This window comes from Anoplopoma fimbria, chromosome 12 (genome assembly GCF_027596085.1).
Source record: "Anoplopoma fimbria isolate UVic2021 breed Golden Eagle Sablefish chromosome 12, Afim_UVic_2022, whole genome shotgun sequence".
NCBI lineage: Eukaryota > Metazoa > Chordata > Actinopteri > Perciformes > Anoplopomatidae > Anoplopoma > Anoplopoma fimbria.
This window is the reverse complement of record NC_072460.1, coordinates 4,383,620-4,403,681: the sequence shown is the minus strand read 5'-3', so window position 1 is coordinate 4,403,681 and position 20,062 is coordinate 4,383,620. Positions and strand designations below refer to the sequence as shown.

General features: G+C 41.6%; 1 protein-coding gene across 1 annotated transcript in view; it reads left to right on the top strand.

The window, feature by feature from the left end:
• The window catches only part of LOC129099796 (vitamin D3 receptor A), a 64,959-nt gene extending 59,824 nt beyond the window's left edge, over positions 1-5,135 (top strand). Inside the window, exons 8-10 of the mRNA XM_054609172.1 lie at positions 1,925-2,076; positions 2,803-2,919; positions 3,977-5,135. Of these exons, the coding sequence (XP_054465147.1) occupies positions 1,925-2,076; positions 2,803-2,919; positions 3,977-4,230 (523 nt within the window). The 3' untranslated portion in view covers positions 4,231-5,135. The remainder of the gene's footprint in view (positions 1-1,924; positions 2,077-2,802; positions 2,920-3,976) is intronic.
• The last annotated feature ends 14,927 nt before the right edge of the window (positions 5,136-20,062 follow it).

Here is a 20,062-nt window from a genome sequence, read left to right as displayed (position 1 = left end):
ACAAAGGCAGCGCAGACCAGAGCCACTCCTTCTATTTCGTATCTTTCACAATAAAAGACCGGGACAATTAAGAACACCACGTAACTGTAACCAGAGAGAACTCAAACTCACTCAGAATATTTTGCTAAAAGGAAACTCAATCCTTTAGCTTATAGTAGCTCAGGCTGGACAATAATCACCTCAGACAGACCACCAGGCATTGCTCTGGGTCAACAGGATCCTTGTAATTGGTCCTCTGCTTGCACAAATCTGTCTATCTAACCTTTTGTTGAAAAAGTGCTGCAGCTATTGCAAAATCAGCCTTTAGTCCCCAGCATTTGATAAATACAGGCAATACTGTTTGACTTAACTACTTTTTATATATGCCTCATGTACTGAAACACTGCAGTGATCCAATCATTTCAGTTCTTCCCTGGAATAACTCTAGTGCTACTTTCGCAATTCTTTCAAAAGAAACAAGAACAAAAAAAAAAAGATAAATAATGAGTCGATAACATATAAGAAGATAATATAAGATAAGAAGAAATAGCCTGTAAGAAGAAAAAAAGGGAACTATTGGAAACTATTTTTCCATAAGTAGTGGTGACGTTTACTTAGCCTTCCTCAAGTCACACCTGCTTCTGTCAGCGTGTGGAGATACACATACTGTAGTACTGTATATACAGTCAATATTGAATCTAGCATAGGGTTCTTGAGAGTATTCAGTATTGAGTACAGGGTTTGCTGTGGCCTCTCCTAGTCTGCATGTGCACCACGCTTGTGTGTACACTTCTATGGCCACACATAGTCTTGGGTTGGAAACTGTTGCTACAGTAACCATATAATACATTAATACATTCAATGTGCTTGTTGTGCTTCTAAGTCCCCCCCACCACACACACACACACACACACACACACACACACACACACACACACACACACACACACGAACACACATTTACGTGTAGGTGGTTCAATAGAACTTTCTGGCTGTTTCAGTGTTGTCTGACGTAAATGTTTTTTTCCCTCGTGGATAATTACAATCAGATGCAAAAAAAAAAGGCAAATTGCACTCAGTATATTTTTGAGTCTCGGACCTCGAGATGGGCCAGATGGCAGTTGCAAATGAGGCACTATCATGCTACTATCAGCTACCGGGATTCATTCTTCGTCAATACCCCTCAAGAGTGATTTCCTCAGTCAGTGTTATAGCCCGGCCTTATTCACATGAACAGAGAAAGGAAAATAACTCTGGATTCGGCAAAACCTTTTTGCCACGATGTAAAACACAGGCTGCATCTATGTGAAAGCACAGAATGCTTTCAAACCTTACTGGAAACTACAGTTGTTTCTGTTGTTAGTTTCTGTGTGCTTTGTTCTTGTATCTTGTCAGTGCAGGAAGTAAAATTTGTGTTTTTTCTCAAACTGAAAGTATTTTGAGTGAGATTTTATCTTGCAGAAGCAGACCTTAAATTTCGAATTTCTTTTAATAAACACAAAACATGGTGAGAAAGGTGAAAAGAGTACTTGTCAGTCCTCTCTGGTGGTGAGACAATGTAATTGTTGCACAAATTCAGATTTTTCTTTCTCTCTAAGAAAACTATAATTAAAAGCACACACAAATGACTGTTGTAACTTTTCTTTCATGGAACATTGAAATATAATTATATTTTCAGTACAAACAGTTCCTATAAAACTAAAGTAAAATAAATTGGACCTCTTTTCTTTCTTTTTGAGGGGTTGATACAATGCAAACACAACTGTTGCCCCTGAAGTTGAAAAGCAAAATTAAGAGACGCTTAAGTAAAGACACTACCAAAGACTCCCACCCGGTCTGATGTGTGAACATGCTCTCACCTGACCTAACCTGTGTCTGACTGTGAACATTTATCCAGTAACACACTGTATCTGTGACTGTGTGTGTGTGTGTGTGTGTGTTCCAGAGACCTGACAGCAGAGGACCAGATCGCGCTGTTGAAATCGAGTGCCATTGAGATCATCATGCTGCGTTCTAACCAGTCATTCAGTCTGGAGGACATGTCCTGGAGCTGCGGGGGGCCGGACTTCAAATACTGCATCAATGACGTCACAAAGGGTCGGTCACATCTCACTGTCGTTAGCCAAACTAAAGAAAACAGTATGAGTGGCCCCTGTTTTGTGCTTTATATCTGTGGAATCAGCACATAAAGACACGAGCAGCCTGTGGAGACTGCACACACAGACCTTGCTTATTGATGACACATCCTCTCAACACACACACACACACACACACACATTCTTCTAAACTGTTCACTCAAAGCTCCGGAAGTTTCCGACCAAGGCCGCAGCATCAAGTACTGCATTTGTAAAACATGCCTGTGAACACAAGTACGCACTCCATGGTGATGATGCTGTGATTTATTTATTTGTGTGATTTATTTATTTATTTTTTCTTTTTTTCCTATATAACAGAGCCTTACATGTTCACACACACACACACACACACACACACACACACACACACACACACACACACACACACACACACACACACACACACACTGTTTTTCTATGCAAACTTGCACGTCCCTGTGAGGTTTGGACTTCAGGTATTTTCATGGAAGCAATAAAGCAGCCGCAAACACACACTCAGCTTTTATTCACTCACACATGCAGGGCAGGAAGTAATGCTCTCTGTCGCCATTAATGTATATATACAAAGAGGCTAATAATTCCTCCTTGAAGCCCACTGCTGTATAAAGTGTGTTTCTATTTATGGATCAATGGAGAAGCCTGCCTCTGCGGCTCTAACGGTTTGTTTTCCTCCCTTCCTCCATCGTAGCGGGTCACACTCTGGATCTTCTGGAGCCGCTGGTGAAGTTCCAGGTCGGCCTGAAGAAACTCAACCTGCACGAGGAGGAACACGTGCTGCTCATGGCCATCTGCCTGCTCTCCCCAGGTACTGCTAGTGTTGTGTGCTTTGCGTATTCGCCCAGCTGACGATATATTTTTAGCAATGAGGCTGTGTAGCTTTCTGAACAGCCATGAATTCACACATGTGGTGAAGAATGTTCGTAACTGAACACATCACTGAATGAGGTCATCAGGCAGCAAGGCGCACTCAAGAACAGGCGATGACTCATTCACGATCTAAAACATGTCAAAGGCTGTCCCACTATCAAACGCTGTTGTGAGTTAATAAGACAAAGAGCTTTAATGAATGTTAATGCTTTCTCTCAACATGTAGACAAATATAAGCAAAAATAATCTGTAGATATAGTCATCTTCAAAGAGAAAGACAGAGTGTTATAGTTTTACACAATCAGTATATTCTTTAGAAGCATGGGAGCCTATTAATAGATAAACTGAGGGCCAACTCAAGGTCACGGGGAGGTATTGTAATCATATTTTCTTTTTCAACACATGAAGGTGTTATTTCCCGCGATATAGAGCCCTCAATCATGACCAATAAAGCTGCTCTTTCACTATAAAACTCCCATTATATTGCACTATTTAAATATACAGTTTGTCAGGATGAATTGCAAAGCTACCAGTCAGATATTAAGAACACAGTAACGTGATTAGGTGGTCTTATGTGGTTTTTGCAAAGAAACATTATTGTATCGACGCTTCGCTATGAAGTTTGCGCTAATGGGATGGAGGACTTTCTGTGATTTATCATAAAACAAAAGACGTTTTATTTCTATTGAAAAGCTAAAAAAAAGGGCAGAAATACGCCCTTACATGATCCTCCTGACAACCGCGGAAAAAGTGATTTTTGAGTTCCAAACTAGCGCCAATCAAATCAAAAATAGGGGTGCTAGAGTTCCAGAACAAACCTTAATACATTTATTTTCAACATTACTCTCAACTGTCCCTTGTACATAAGCATTTCTATAGATCCAGATGTCAGTCCACTAAAACAAACAACGAACAGTTCTGACTGATGTTCTCTCTCTCTTTCCCCCCACCTGAACCTTCCCCTCCTCTCCTTTCTCCCCCCCCCCCCATGGCAGACCGCCCCGGCGTCCAAGACCACGGCCGCATCGAGCAGCTCCAGGACCACCTGTCTGAGACGCTGCAGGCCTACATCCAGGTCAACCACCCCGGCGGGCGCCTCCTCTACGCCAAGATGATCCAGAAGCTGGCCGACCTGCGCAGCCTGAACGAGGAGCACTCCAAGCAGTACCGCTCGCTCTCCTTCCAGCCCGAGCACAGCATGCAGCTCACCCCGCTGGTGCTGGAGGTGTTCGGCAGCGAGGTGTCATAGCAGAGGAGGAGGCGACGCGATCGCATGCACACACACACTCATAGCCCACCCTTACCGCCTTCCCCCCTCCCAAGAAGAACCCAGCCCTGATACACCTGGACACGAGGGAGAACGATGGATTAACGGATAGGTAGACCTTCACCTCCTCCTCATCATCTCCCCATCCTCCTCCTCCTCCTCCTCCTCCTCCAAGCAGCAAGGCTCAGACGCCCGGCCCTCTGGATTTACGGATTCAACACACCTCAATCTGCTCTCGGATAACCAGATTGTATTTTAAAGCTCTGGATTCGCAAACACAGCGCCGCATTAAATCGGGCAGATATCCTTGACTCATCGACATCCGCAACAGGCTGACAACCCGGATCCTCTCCAAATCCCCAAACTCTCCTCTTTCCGTCAGCACCTTTTTTTCCTTTTCCCCCCGGACAATCCCCGCTAGATTCCTGCCATTTATTTTTTCACAGTGTAGACAGCTTGATGGATGTGACGGAGGCGCCTCCCTCCTACCATCATCCTCATGACATTGTTCACATCATCTTGGATGACTGACGGGAACAGATACACAGATCTACAATCTATTTACCGCGCTCGCTTTTGTGAGGTAGAGAGCGATGTTACTGCAATCGTGTTAGGTAGCTATAAACTATTGTTGACGGCAGAGCAATCAAAATATATTAAACATCAACGTGGCCAGCAAGCTTACTATAATGGAATTTCAGAATAGTTGGGCTGCTTGGCCCTGTGTATCTGTGCATGTTTGAAGAGAGCTCTCAGACAGTCAGCTGAAGCAAAGAGAGGACGTTTAGGGAGGAATGTTTCAGTGAGTGGTGAGAGGTGAGATCTGGAGGAATGAGTTAAAGGAGGTCGGAGAGACGGAGGGATGTTCTCCAGTTGGAATTCCCTGTTCACGAGACAAAGGGGAATTTCAAAAACAAGAATGTATGTATAATGCTATATAAATATAAATGATACGTATAAGCTGATATATATGAATATATATATATATATATATATATATATATATATATATATAATATATATATATATACACATATATATATTTAAGAAAGTGGAACATGGTTGCTTCCATGGAAGCAAATAGTTCAGAGTGTTGTATAATGTAGAGGACTTGAAGGACCCTCAGCTGTGTGTGTGTGTGTGTGTGTGTGTGTGTGTGTGTGTGTGTGTGTGTGTGTGTGTGTGTGTGTGTGTCGTCTTTCAAAATACAGACTTACACACACACACACTAGAGAGCGCTGAGAAGTGTGTGAGGAGTCCTTCTATTTTTGTGACAGTGTGTACAGTATATGAGAATATTGATGGACCACAAGGGGGTGCGTGCAGGCGCTGGGCCGAGGGGTCTTGGTGCAGGGAAGCATTACGTCGTTTATTTTGTGTTGTTTTCTTTCTTTTTTTTTTTCTTTTTTTTAGATCTGGGACCTGTGAATTTTTGTAGACTGACACATGCAAACACGACGCCATGTTTCGTGTATAGCGAAGATCCAAAAGTATATATATTTTTTAATTTCCGGCTGGTTAGATTGCTGCTAAGACAGTTAGAGCGAGATAGTTGGACCGAAACCGACTGCCGGCTGTCTGCCTCAGGGAAAACGTTTGTCTGGTGATGTTGTGTACTTGGTGTTTATGGTGTGTGTGGCGTAAGCTTACAATCATAAGACAGAGATTGTTTTATTTTAAGCTCAAGGCATCACTGTGATTTCTAATCATGCTAAATGACAGCAGACGTAAGCTCAAAGTGCAACTTTTTGGAGATAACGATTATTACTAGATTTTCATTCCTAGACGATTTAAAAACTCCTCTTTTATGAAATGGTGAACATTGTTGCACCTTCGCATTAAATGGCTAAAATACAGAGCCATGGGTGTTAAAACATTAAGTGATAAATATCAGCCTTAAGACACTTTCTTATTTCAAGTGAACAATCTACAGAAGGTAGCGATGTATAGTAGTTAAACAATGTACAGCCTGTAGTGTTTTTAGAATGAATTCCTTCAGATGTTCTGCAGTTATAAAACACGGAGAAAGAACTTTTTTATATCAAATATAAAAAAAAATCAAGCCTCATACATTTTACTTTTTTGTCACATCGATATCATTTTCTACACCAGCCACATAAGCGAGGTTTAGGATGTTACTCTCCGGCATCACTACATATCATAATATCACGTCTCAGCCGACACAAAGTGCATGCTCACCCCTCACGCGGGCCTGGATCACCCCCTTGTGGACAAACTCTGTAAATACCACTTGCTAAGTCTGTACATAGTTAAAGATTAATGTAGGCAAAAATACTAAGAGAATTCAGCTGTTGATGGCAAGATGCTCTTGGAGACACGGCACTATATGCAATCGGGAGATGGACTCTTAACGTTTGTGTTCAACTCGTATGGGCAGAGTTGGCGATTCCTGGTCCGGTTTCTGAGTTGTTTCAGTGTGCCAGGATAAGATCGGCCACAACGGCTATCTAAAAGCCGCTTAAAACGACCCACCATTCTGCATATTCAAATTTAACCAATTTTCTAACAACAAAATACTGATATCAGGTGTTTTTTACAGATCAACACACCTGAAAGAACCTGGTTTCACACCAATGTAGACCCTAATAAATGGCCAGAAGAGGCCTCATGTGACTGAACATTCCCAGAATGCATTGATCATTCCAACTGGCTGAGTCTCGTGCACCATGTTCACTCTAAAACATCAGTGTGAAAAACCGGGCAGCCTTTTAAAGTCACCCAACAACTCGGTGTCTCCTCACCAGGAAGCGTCCTCTCTGTCCGTTCCAAGCTTATGGATGTACATCTTTTCTCTTTCTAAAGTCTATCGATAAGCTTTCGACAATTATACAGTATATTCATAATATTTTCATTTTTGGTGAAAATCTTGTTTTATTTTTATTTTTTTCTCTATTTTATTTTGTTCTTTTCAAGATTGTCAATGTGTGTCAGAGTTTGCCGTCTCTCGCTAGCGCTTTGTGGTAATGAAGCAGAGGTGAGACCTGGTGGACTCCTGGAGCCTTTTCCAAGTACAGAATGGAGAAGCTCCTCCCTTATCCCCTTGATTTCAAGCCAGCTAAAACGGAGAAGCCCTTTTCCTTTAAACTAAAGATGCGGCTTTGCTTTCTTGCTTGGACCAAGAAAGGGGCAATGGCGCTCACTCTAGTCCCTTTTATTTTAATGGATTTTAAAAAAGACAATGCAGCCGTGTTTCACCTGGAGCTGCACTCTTACAAGGGGAGGGAACACCTTGGAGATAAAATCATCTAATTTCTCAATGGAAAAGGCAGTCCCAGGCTCTGAGAGAAAAAAAAACAACTTCATCTTGCTTTTTCAGAAGCAGAATGTTAACTTCAATCAAGTTATAACGAACTAACACTGCCTCGTCGGACTTACACGGGAGTTCGCCAATGGCTAACTGTCGCAGCAGCAGCAGCGCGGGCCGCGTGCCTCTCCATTCACCATCTAACCATCTAACCGCCTCTTCTTCTTTTCTTCTTCTCTGCAATAGCCTATTATTACAGCAGGATTGCTCTTCATAGCTTTAACTCGGCAGTCGCTCAGGCTCTGCTTTCGGACAACTGTGGTGCACCAAGGGCTGATGGGAGTCTGAAGTTTAGTGAAACAGCTGCTGTGGAAATTGGATCGTGTCACTTTACTGTGAAAAAAAAAAGAAAGACCATTGGCTCCTTTTGTGTCCCGTTTGACCCAGAAAGCCCTTTGGATTGGACCTCCAGAAGACTGTGTAGGATCTGTATAGAAGATCTCAGTATTTTTAACAAATGAGAATCTGCCAGAGGCGTAGTGACGTGCTCTACAGACAGTGTGCAGTGACTGACTGAGATGTCGCCTCCTGAACCCAAAGTGTGACATTACCTTTCTCACAACGTCTCGCAATCGCAGCTCTTGGAATTTTAGATTTTTAAAAAAAAAAACAGAAAAGTATCATTGTTTGTTAACATGTAGTTGTTGAAACATGAAAAACTGGACTTTTTACATTCAACATCTACATCTGTTTGAAAAGGAACGCAGGTTTGGGGCGACGGGGCGAGAGAGCGCTCAGTGTGACGGCTTCTTCGAGCGCCGCTGCATCACGTTTATTTCGCTTCTGCGACGCTCTCGGCCCCTTTCACTGCTCCTCCCCTCAACCCAGGTCAGCAGCTCCACCTCAGTAGCCTTACTTATGGAAACCTCACTCAGCTGGAAACATTGAACAGATACCTCAATATTTTACAGGAAGACTTTTCACAATAGCCTTTAAGGGAACCAAACATAAACTCATGCAACACACAGACACAGACACACACACACACACACACACACACACCACACATCTCTCTCCTCAGCAACCTTTGCAGTGTTTTGTTTTTTTTTACTTAAAGGAAAATAGTTGCCAGATGTATAAAGAAGAAGATTGTCCGCAAGAATCCTCTCGCCAGTAGACCAGTCAGTGTATGAGTGGATCCCAATGTTTCTATATGTTAACCGCCGCTCTACTCACACGGTCCTCATCTCTGCCTCGTCTAGTGTTTCCTGTTGTCTCTCTGTCTCTGCAAACAGATGACATGCCGCTATAAGCTCTAGCGCTGCGTTCAACCAAACGTACTACCTCTCCCTATATATATATATATATATATATATATATATATATATATATGTATATATATATATATATATATATATATATATATATATATATATATATATATGTATATATATATACACATACATATATATACATATATATATATATATAGCCGCAGCATTATATTTTAACACTAAGTTAGAAGTTCTCTTTGTGTATATGTACAGTAAAATTCCTTCTTTATCTCTTTTCTTTTTCTTTCAAATGCTGGATAATTTTTGTTTTACCTCAAATCTCAATACAAGCCTATAAAAGTCAGTAAATCAGAGGCCTCATTAGCATCAGGTCGAGCGTGTCAGTGTTTAAATGCGAGGTAAGACCCGCGTTCACATAGCGGCTAAAAGTGACCAAATATGAAGAAAGCGAATAAGCATATTACACAAGGAAATTAAACAAATCCTTGAGATTAGCGAAGCTGTTGAAGGAAGTCTAAATCAGTAAAATCGAAGCAGGTTTAGCCAACACAGCCTGCTAGTTTGAGTTAATCAAGCAGGCTGATCTTAAAGAATCCCTGATCAACAAATTTCAGATCTGATCAGCAAATTGGATTTGAGCTTGAAAGCCCGCTATTCGAATGCAGCATTAAACCACAGCGGCCACTCGGATAAAGGCAGCGGTGTTTCGCCTTCGATAACCGCCCCCTGTCCTCACATCTTAAATGTAAAAAGTAGCGGCTGTGGCCCTGAATCTACACCCACCGCAGGGGTCTCCCTCGTCAGCTTCGTCTCTAGCTTTAACTTTCCTAAAAACGTCTGATAAGGGTTTGTAACGTTGGGATCCCGTTTGAGATATTCTAGATACAAATAGTGTTTATTCTTTTTTTTTTTTCTTCTACTCAAACCCACCTCAGCCCTCTGCCTTCTTCTAACTCCCTCTTAACTCTGGTTCTGAACCCTTCGTTCATTTGCTGCATACACTCAGCTTTCAGGTAACCAGGCCTTCAGAATATATGCTGTAGGCCGCACCGCGCCTTTCACCGAACACTGCTTACTACAACGACTAATGGATCACGCTTCAGCTCACAGACAGCACGCGGGGAGCCAAAAAGCTTCAGGCAGATTGATTGAGTTTATTCAGATCTTAAAAAGTATTTGATATTCAGTGGTGCATATCTTTTATTACGTATATGTAATCTTTTTCACAGCTTTTTAATGTAAAATTATGAAATGATTGATTTTGACTCATTTGGTAAAAGTGACCCCTGATTTGTCCCCTCTCTTGTGGCAAAAAACAAAAAAAAACAACCTCCAAAACGGGAGCTTATTTGTTGATTAATGTTAACTCTGGGATTACCTGCACCCTGGGAAATTGATTATTGAAAATAAACAGACTGAATATTGAACTTTAGCAGATTATTGAACAGTGTTTGGACCTGAGAAGAGCAGGTGGATGGAAAGTCGGCCATCGTAACGGATGGAGTCAATGACGTCATCTGCTGCTCTGATTGCATATCTCTGCTACCTCTTTAAATATGCGCCTGCTCTCACACACACACACACACACACACACACGCACTTAAACAGCTGCACCCATAGGCCAACATGCACTAACTGCAATCGAAAATAAGACAGACACAGCACGCGCGCACACACACACACACACACACACACACACACACACACACTTTGCACATTTGTGTGCACTTATTTATCCTTCACCAGCAGATTTTTGCCAATGATGCACTTGTGTTTTTGTCTCTAAATGCTCTGCAAAACGTGTGACGTCTAAAAACGGTTTGTTGTCATCATTTTTTGTTTTTCTTCTTTGAAAAAAAAAAAACTAACTCTAATCCTTATAGCAAAGTCCTGGTCTAGCCAGGTGGTTAGAACAAACATGGAACATTAATTCATCAGTACATATAGAAAGTTTTGTGTATTTTGAGGGAAAAAAACAAAAACATAAATGCACATATTGCTCAGCTCAGTTGTACCTTGGTGTGCCTAGAACCCACAGCCTTATTTTGGGACAATATCAGGGGTTTAAAACCAGATGACAGGACGATCTGTCTCTGTATCCGGACCGTTTCATTTAGTTCAGTAACAGATTCTTTGCTCTCTTCATATCCACACATTTGCTAGTTGCTACAATGCTTGTATCGGTTTTATGAGTCAGAACAGTTGCTTGCTCGTGGGAGGTTCATGTCCGGTGTTTTTCTTCTGGATTTTCTTTTGTTTCATTCAGTACTCTTAATTTATTCCCCTTGGCTGATTTGTCAGTGACAGTTGGCTCTTATAAAGTTAGAAAAGATGAATTAAATGTTCAGTAAAAATCGTATTTGTTGTGTAACCGAGTCCTTATTATTGATTATTTAATTTGATTAATTTAAAATCTTTAATTTTTCTAAAGAATGTTCAGCAGGTTGTGACCTCCCACAGCATGAACTATTGTCATCATTAGGAAAACAAAAGAGAAAAATTAAATTGTAGTTTGTTCTCAGCCGAGTCCCGAAATAAGTACCTTTACCTTCACTCATGCACATCACCATGCAGTAAAACTCACCAGACCTCAGTGCTTCTAGCAGAAACTTGTCTTTTTAACATTTACCGTTGCCATGGCATCGCCGGCTGTTGATGGCATCATCAACAGCCCGTCAGATAAAATAACTAGTGTAATACATACAGTACCTTAACCAGCGTCTATCTTTGTGGTCAAAATCACCGCCTGCTTTTTTTTTTTTTTTTTTTGTGTTGCTATTTTCTTTTTGCTCTTCTTGTCTTTGAAGTTTATCCATTGTACTTTGATTACATGCATTGTATGTAGTAAAATACTGATAATGTTTGGGGAAATCACAAATAAAACAGCTGTACATAATGATGCAAAACGTCCCTCATGTTCCTGTTTCTCTTCTTTTAAGTTTTCAGCAGGTGGCGCTAAAGTACCTCTGTAGTCATCAGCAGCTGATCGGCTTTTAGAATAAGTCTGTGTTTGTTTTTGAGTGTGTGAGAGAGAGAGAGTTCTTCATATTTCTCATGGTTGCTTTACACTCACAAACCAAAAAAAAAAAAGGATATTATATTTTTCAATATGTCAACTGTATTTTCAAAATTTCCAGCAACACGTGGGTCATATTTGACGATAACAAAAGTGTTATATTATATGCCATTTGGCAGAAAGTAATAAAATAGTTTAGCTGAGTATATAATATAATATAAAGGGCAGAATAGTGAGCCAATTGAATTCCCTAAAAATGTGCACTAATAGAGACACTTAATGGCAGGAAGGCATCAGGATTCTGCTCCTCCTCAGGCAGCTAAATATTCCTACTTTTCTCATTATTCTGAATCCAGCAGCTCTTTAACTTTCTCCTTGAGTAATCTCAAACACTGTTAGTGTTAGATATCTCAAGATGATTAAGACGATGAGAAGGAAACAAAAACATATAGAGTTCTGTTTTTTTTTATGTTTTTGCTCAAATTATAGTATTTTATTTCTTGTAAAACGAACTTAAACCACATCAGGCCGCTAACAATCCATCAAAGTATGCAGGACTGATGCAACTTGTTTTTTTCTTTGCTCATCCATTGGTAGAGTATTTGAGATTTAACAGCAAAAACATAGATGTGTTTTTGACAAACATTCTATTATTTTCTGCCAAATGTATTATTAGGGTTTACTGACAGTGTTTCCTGTCCCGTAGTAGTGTACAAACCACTGTTTCACCAACAACCAACAGACAAAGCCACATTCTTTGTTTATGAGATCTGTTACATTCACTTTACTCCTGATGTTTGGTTTTATCTCTTGACAGCAGCTGCAGCATGATAAAAGGACATGACGTACACTCCAAGATAGATCGAGTTTAACACAACAATAATTCAACAAGAGCTGGAAAGCTGAGACGTCTGAAATTGTAATAATCATTTAAGACCTCTCTTTGATTGCAGACAAATCGGACACTTTTTCTAGTTTGCCTGTGTTGTGACAAAACCCCACCCAGACCGGTGCTTCAGGCAGGATGAAACGAGCGCTTGAGGGTTATTTTTTACAAACCGCTACATGACCCGGGTCTGCTGAGCTGGAGGATGACGGACTGCTTGGCCTGTCTGTGATGAGAGTCATCCAAACATCATTAGGACCATTTCCTCCCATGTGACCCTGAAGGAGACGCCTCACATGGTGATCTGTGGACTTCATGGAAAGACAGACAGACAAACAAGGGGTGGGGGATTCAGAGGAGAGGATGGAGAGAGGTGAAATGGCCAACAGGATTTTTATAAATTTGACCATTCCTGTGACAAACATGAGGTTTAGACTGCTCTGTTTAGTGAATATGTTCCTCTTGTTTATGTTAACGACCCAGCACCTCATGGTTGGATGACTGTGTTCTCAGGCTTGACATAAACAACAGCAAAGCCGCCATCAACACTTTCACTATATTGCACTCATTGTGGTTTTCACAATAACTGCTTCTCCCATATTAAGTTCTCCTCTGACCGCCAACCAGATGCTAATGGCTCACGCTGCAGCCTGCTGATTGACTTATTATCTCACCGGCTTTTTTGTGGCTCGTATAAAGGGAGTTGTACAGTCATGGATGAGACAGAAAGCCACACCTCCTGAAGTGTTTCTACATTCACATTCCTGCATAATTACTGCACGCAGCGGTGTCGGGAATCTGTCTCTGACGTTGATCTTACAGTGTGTCGCAACAATGCAACAAATCAGGACTTGATGATCGCTCTCTTGTGCTGATTTTTTCCACCAATTACTGTAGAAGTTCTGGCATTTTTAGAAACCCACCCTTAACCCAAAAGTGGTTACACATGTTGGTTTTTGAATGTCATTGATATATTATCCTGAGATTCAGGATCTTTAGATTTGACCTTTTTTTATTTTCTTTTTTTATTCCAAACCACCACATTTCCTCCAGAATCTCTTTTTCAGGACTGAAAAGCCTCTGGAACCCTGTGGGACACTAAAACTATCCACTGACATCCAACAAGTTACTTAAAGGTTCTATATACAGGATTATGAGCATTAATATAGCAGCAAACAACTATTTGATGTCAATAAATAGTGGAGGGGAGGTTGATTGATGACCCGTTGGTGTGAATGTGAGCATAAATGGTTGTCCGTCTCTATGTGCCCTGCGATAATCAGGCGACCCGTCCAGGGCGTGCGTAAAACCCTGAATTGGATGAGCACCTAGGGACCACGGATGGATATATTGTGGAGTTATGTCTACCTGTGTGGTGTAATCTGATCCCTGTGCTCTGTTTATGTAGCCCGGCTGTCGTGCTCAACAGGCTGGCTAATGGCCGCCGCTCTGCACTGCCATCATATGGTTACCGCTGACAACGACGTATCGAACCCACCGTCATCACGGAATTGTAGCACCCACCATCCGGTCCCCCCACTCCCAATATCACACCTTTAGCTTTATCAGAACTGTTGCTGTTGTTTGCACTGTTTGGGCTATCAGAACCGTTAGCTGCTAGCCACCGGCTCAGCCGTCTCCATGTTGAGAGCTGTGTGGAGGCAATATATATTCTCTGAATTCAGAAATGAGCTAATAACCAGGTTATAAGTTAAAGGATAAGGCTGGAGTGATTCAAAATGTTTCTCAACTGTCAACAAACCCCATGAAGAAAGTCTTTGGAAGTCTGTGGCCCTCAGCCCCACTAGATCCCAATAAAGACATTATACAATCTCTAAAATCATCTCCCAAATATATAGTAATATATTATATTATTAATATATATATAGTAAATATATATATATTTTAAAGGATCAATATATTTCTTAAACAGCTGCTCACTTTAGTGTTTAGCAAACATCACTCAAACAGGAGTTAATATTTTTGGGGGGGGACTATTTTCTGCAGTGGATTGATATACATTTGTTGCACATTTGGTATTTCTGGCACCAGAACGGTGTGCGCAGAATTGTCCAACCCCAGAATGGAGTCAGCTCTAGAGTTTCTTACTACTCTCGTCTTCACATCACCATTTCCCAGTGATGTGCAGCTTTTCCCAGTGGAGGAGGAGTGCTTTAATGAATAAGGTTCTTGTTTCTCCAGCCAAGCGTCCGACATCCACAGCTGTCACGGGCAGACAAATGGCGAAGGAGTCGAGTCTTCAATATCGCATTTATATTTATGCCTCCTGTTTCTCACAGTTAATCAGGCTCGTACTCAAACAGCCTGCCATCTTTTCACAATAAATGTAACGTAGTGTAACAGAACAGCGACCGCCCTGCTTCTCGCACACTCCTCGCTACACTCAGGAGTCCCGCTTGTCTGCTCTCATTCCTCATGTTGCTCTGCTGGTGTGGTTTCAAACAGGCCATTCACTGAAGCTGTGAAACGGAGGCAGAGCGCTGTGCATGTTAATAATGATCAAAACCTCCTTGGATGTTTGCAAATAGAAGATAGCCTTTCTATGTCTCTGGTGGATTCTAACTACAAGTATAACCAGCTTAGCAGATGTTAGTGGTTGTCTGCCGCAGGTGCTGCTGCTTTTTTAGTGGAACTTAGCGTAAACATTAATCTCTATCCACAGCGGCAAAGAAATGTGGTGCAACAAGTCTCGGTGATTCAGAAATTTCCCGAACTTCCATTACCTATTAATAGTTTCAATTTAGAGAATTGACATGTTATCAATACTCTAAAGCGAGTTGTGGTGTTAGCGGTCATGAAACAACATTAGCATTCACTTGGACTTGTATTTTATGGTCATCTTTCTTTTTTCTCTGTTTTGGTCTCTACCAGCTCTTTCATGTCTCTCTTAGACTCTTAGACATGTTGTTTGATTTCTTTTTTTGTACACGCTTGTTGAGAATTGCTCCACATATGAACTCATTGGAAGTCAATCCGAATAAGAGCTTTAGTAAAATGTTAAGAATAGGAAACTGGAAGTTCGGGGGACATGGAAGAGGGAGAAAATAAGTAGGGGATCAATAAAAGCCAGATAGAGAGAGACTGTAAAAGAGGACGGAGGTGTCGGGCCAAAAAACAAGAGGGTGGGGCATTTAAAACAAGGAGATCATGGGGTTACAGAGAGAGAGAGGGGGAGGAAGGGAGGACGAGAGAGGCTGCGGTAACGCTGCTGACGCACATGTGAAACATGGAGGGGAGGGATGGAAAGGAATCTCTGGCAGCGATCGCCAAACCTCGAGACGAGGTCAGAAAGCCACTGGCGACATGACGATACACACACACACACACACACACACACACACACACACACACACACACACACACACACACACACACACACACACACACACACACACACACACGCTTGAGTCGGGGTACTGATAATAACAGTAAATAGTAGTTTAATAGGTGATAATCATCGATGGGGTTATGATCATGAAAACCAAAAGGAGCAAGGGAGTGGAGTGGTGAACCCAAACCTCTCTCTCTCTCTCTCTCTCTCTCTCTCTCTCTCTCTCTCTCTTTTTCTCACACACACACACACACACACACACACACCTTTCTTCTTCGAAGAAATTATTATTTGAGTTTCTCTCACTGGGACAGCCCTCTGTCACCACTCCTCTGTCCCTGTTCCTTCCCTGTGTGTGTGTGTGTGTGTGTGTGTGTGTGTGTGTGTGTGTGTGTGTGTGTGTGTGTGTGTGTGTGTGTGTGTGTGTGTGTGTGTGTGTGTGTGTGTGTGTGTGTGTGTACATGCATCATGACTTTAGCCAGTGTGTCGAATGGTTTATGTTTTGGTTGTTTGTGTAGCTGTGTTTGACAGTTTCACGAAGAGTTTTCTGTTGTGCAGCTTTTCGCTATAAATGTCACCACACACACACACACACACACACACACACACACACACACACACACACACACACACACACACACACACACACACACACACACACACACACACACACACACACACACTGCTTTCTGCTTTGTTTGTCAGTGTGTGGGTGTGCCTCTCTGTGTCTGTGGAGGCTTGCGTGACCCTACAAGTGTTTTTATTTTAGCATGGGTGTGTGAATACATGCATCTGTGTGTGCAGACTTCTTGCAATGCAAGTGAGACAGATAGAGAGTCTCATCGGTATGTATACGGGGTACATATATCTATGGGTGTGTGTGTGTGTGTGTGTGTGTGTGTGTGTGGTTACATGCTTATGTGTTCTGGCCAGTCGGAGCGTGGGAATGCGGTGGAGGATTTCTGTGGTATTTTTAATGTTTGTTATTAAGTATTACCGCAAGGGACCACGACCAAACCCCAGGCACTCCTCCTCCTCTGCTCCTCCTCCTCCTCCTTCTCCTTCTCCTCCTCCACCTCCTCCAGTAACAATGAAAACAAAAACCACTTGGTTAAAATAAATCTGACACTTAAGGAAAAGGCCAAACGAATTAGGTCAGAGTCAAGTCCTAATAACCGGGGTAACAGAAGAAGTGAAGCAAAACTATGGCAAACGCAGTGACACACAGCAGCAGGTGGAGATATTATAGTATGGGAGTTATGACAACACGTCTGATCACTCAAAAGTTTTGAAGGGGTGAGAGAGCCATGTCCAGACAGATGTCTAGAACGCACAAATTTAGACTGATAGTGAAAACTCCCACTGGTAGCCACAAGTCCTGCAACATAGAGTAAGAAAGTCGGAGGAGATATTTTGGGTTTCCCTGGTTACAGTAAGTAAAATACTGATTCATTTTCCCCTTAAATAGAGTTATGTAATCACAGTTAGAGCACTTTTATGGCTTAGACAGAAAGGAAACACTCGCGGTTGAGTCATCGTGTTGACATAAACGCTTAAATAAGTGAGGCTAATGATTCCCGTGATGCATTTCAGCAAGTATTTTGTTATGTGCACCGCCAGGAGCAAGTTGAAGATTATTATACTTTCAGCCACCGAGATTGAATTGTCTACCGCTCTGATTCCCATCTCTGGTTGGCTTCTCCCATAGCAACTGTGGCCAATAAACCATAGCAACTGTGGCCAATAATCATGGCTAATGTGTTTATAGCAGCCAATCATACCAAGCTGATGGACAAAACATGATTTGTCCTGTTAATTTGTCCCTGTGGTCACTTTCTGTATTGCAAAAAAAGAAAATCCCTGCACCCCGAATTATTATTTTCCCATTAACCCCTGTTATAAATGACACAGATGTCTGTGAAACCGAAAGCAGGACATCTTAGGTTGCAAACAAGGTCATTTATTAGTCTTCATATAATGAATTTTGAATCCATGGAAGTTTCATATTTCAAAAATGTTCCTAGTAACTGGAAACGCAATGTTATCACCCAAATGTAAAGTCTGTGGGATGAGATGGAACGTGTGGGCGGAGCCAGTGGGAGAAACACTTAGGTGCATGTGCAGAAAGTAGAAAGACTTCCGGGTCCGATTCAAGTGACTCCTATCTTTCAATTCTGTCGGTCTATGTTAGATCTACTACAAATAACTTTCATTTTGTCTTGATTTTGGCAGCCCCTGTGGACAAACGCGGTACTGTTTTCGAGCATCAGAGTCCCTCTATAAAACCTTGTATTTTATTTCAGCAGGGTCTGACAGTTTGCCTCACGCAGTCCTGGTTTTGGTTCATCATGTGCCTCCCTTTCCTCTAGCGGTCTCAGCATTACGGCCTGGGTCTCCAGCGGGGTGGTGCTGATGTTGGCTTCTAGCGGCCTCTCGGCGGCAGCGAAGCCAAATCTTGGTTTGCCCGTGATGGGCTGGTCTCTACTGGAGGAGGATTTTCTGGTGAACCTGCTTGCCGTAAATCCCTTTGTCTGATTTTGCAGGGAATCAGAACAGCTGACAACTTAAGTATGTCAATTAGACTCATCGGTATTACATTGAGACAGTTTCATAACTAGTTAAAAGTTCCCTTATATTAACTTCAACTAAGATATTCAGAGTTATGTAAGGCTAGCATTAAGCTACCTAGCTATGCAAAATAGCTACATTTTTATATCGTTTTACTTCTGCTGGCATATTTCAGAGCTTTTATTGTGATTTGATTCATCACATCATTTTCGTTATACATTTCATCACATGATGGTCTTCTAGCTTCATCCCAAGAATCACAAAGGGAGTTAAAGTCAGTTGAGAAACCAAATGATCTGATGATGTGTTGGTCCAGCTGTAGCCATAAAAACAGAAAAGGGAGTACCGAGACCAGTCGGAGCTGTTCTTACAGTGATAAGCAGCGTAAACAATGTGAGTGCATATCTCATCCTCCCTGATCTTAACACTTGATGTGTCTACAAAACACCAATCATTAAAAAAGGCAGCTGAGTCACTCCAGCAGATCATCCTCTTGCTTTTGTCTTTATCTATCTATCCCAAACATGAACCCAGAGTCCCTCAGGGGTCCTGGATAGTTTCTGAGAAGTTCTTAAGACATAATAGCAAAGTAATGTTTGACTGAAAATGATGATGACTATCCACATGGATTGTTACAGTATGTTCCTCCTCTTCTGGAGTCGAATCTAAAAAGAAAAAAAATACTTCCTCATGCAGAATCAACTTTGGCTTATTGGTGTATTTAAGCTTGATATTGTGTAAAACCGTACATTTCCACTTTATTCCTCTGCAGTTTTCCTCGTCTGGCATTAAGCTGCAGTGTGCTCTCTTGTCCTGGAAGAGAAGTTCAAGTTTTGGGTGGAGCTGACAAAATGGAGGGATTCATCCCATACAGTAAACATCTTTTCTTACTTACCAAATGTTGTTTTTCCCTTTTTTCCCCCTTTTTTTCCCCCCTCAGCGAAGTGCTTCCACCCTTATACTCTCACACCATCTTACTTCTGTTGTCTAAGCTTTTTTGTTTGCCATCAACATTGTTAAATCCCAAATTCAACCAAGCTGTTGATATGTGTGTCATTGTGTTAAAACGCAAGGTTGATTTCTTGCATACAGAAGGTCAGAGGTCGTATCAACAGGAATTCAGAAAAATACTGCAGCAGGGCTTATTTTTAGTTTGGTATGAAGGCAGTTACTGTTTTTTTTGCTTTATTTAAAGTATTTTCCTTCTTATCTTATTTTTAATCAATATCAAGACATTTAGAGCATGCTTCATGTGACATTCAGTTGTTTCAGCCTCATTAGTATATTACTGTTTATTATTTTTATATTGCAGTCCTAAGTAGACTTTTCCAGTCTTCATCCTGGATGTGTTTACAGTGTTGACTTGTGTTGCAAACTTTTGACAGGAGTCCTCGCATTCCCCCATCAGCCCCTGTTTTCCTTTTTATGTCAT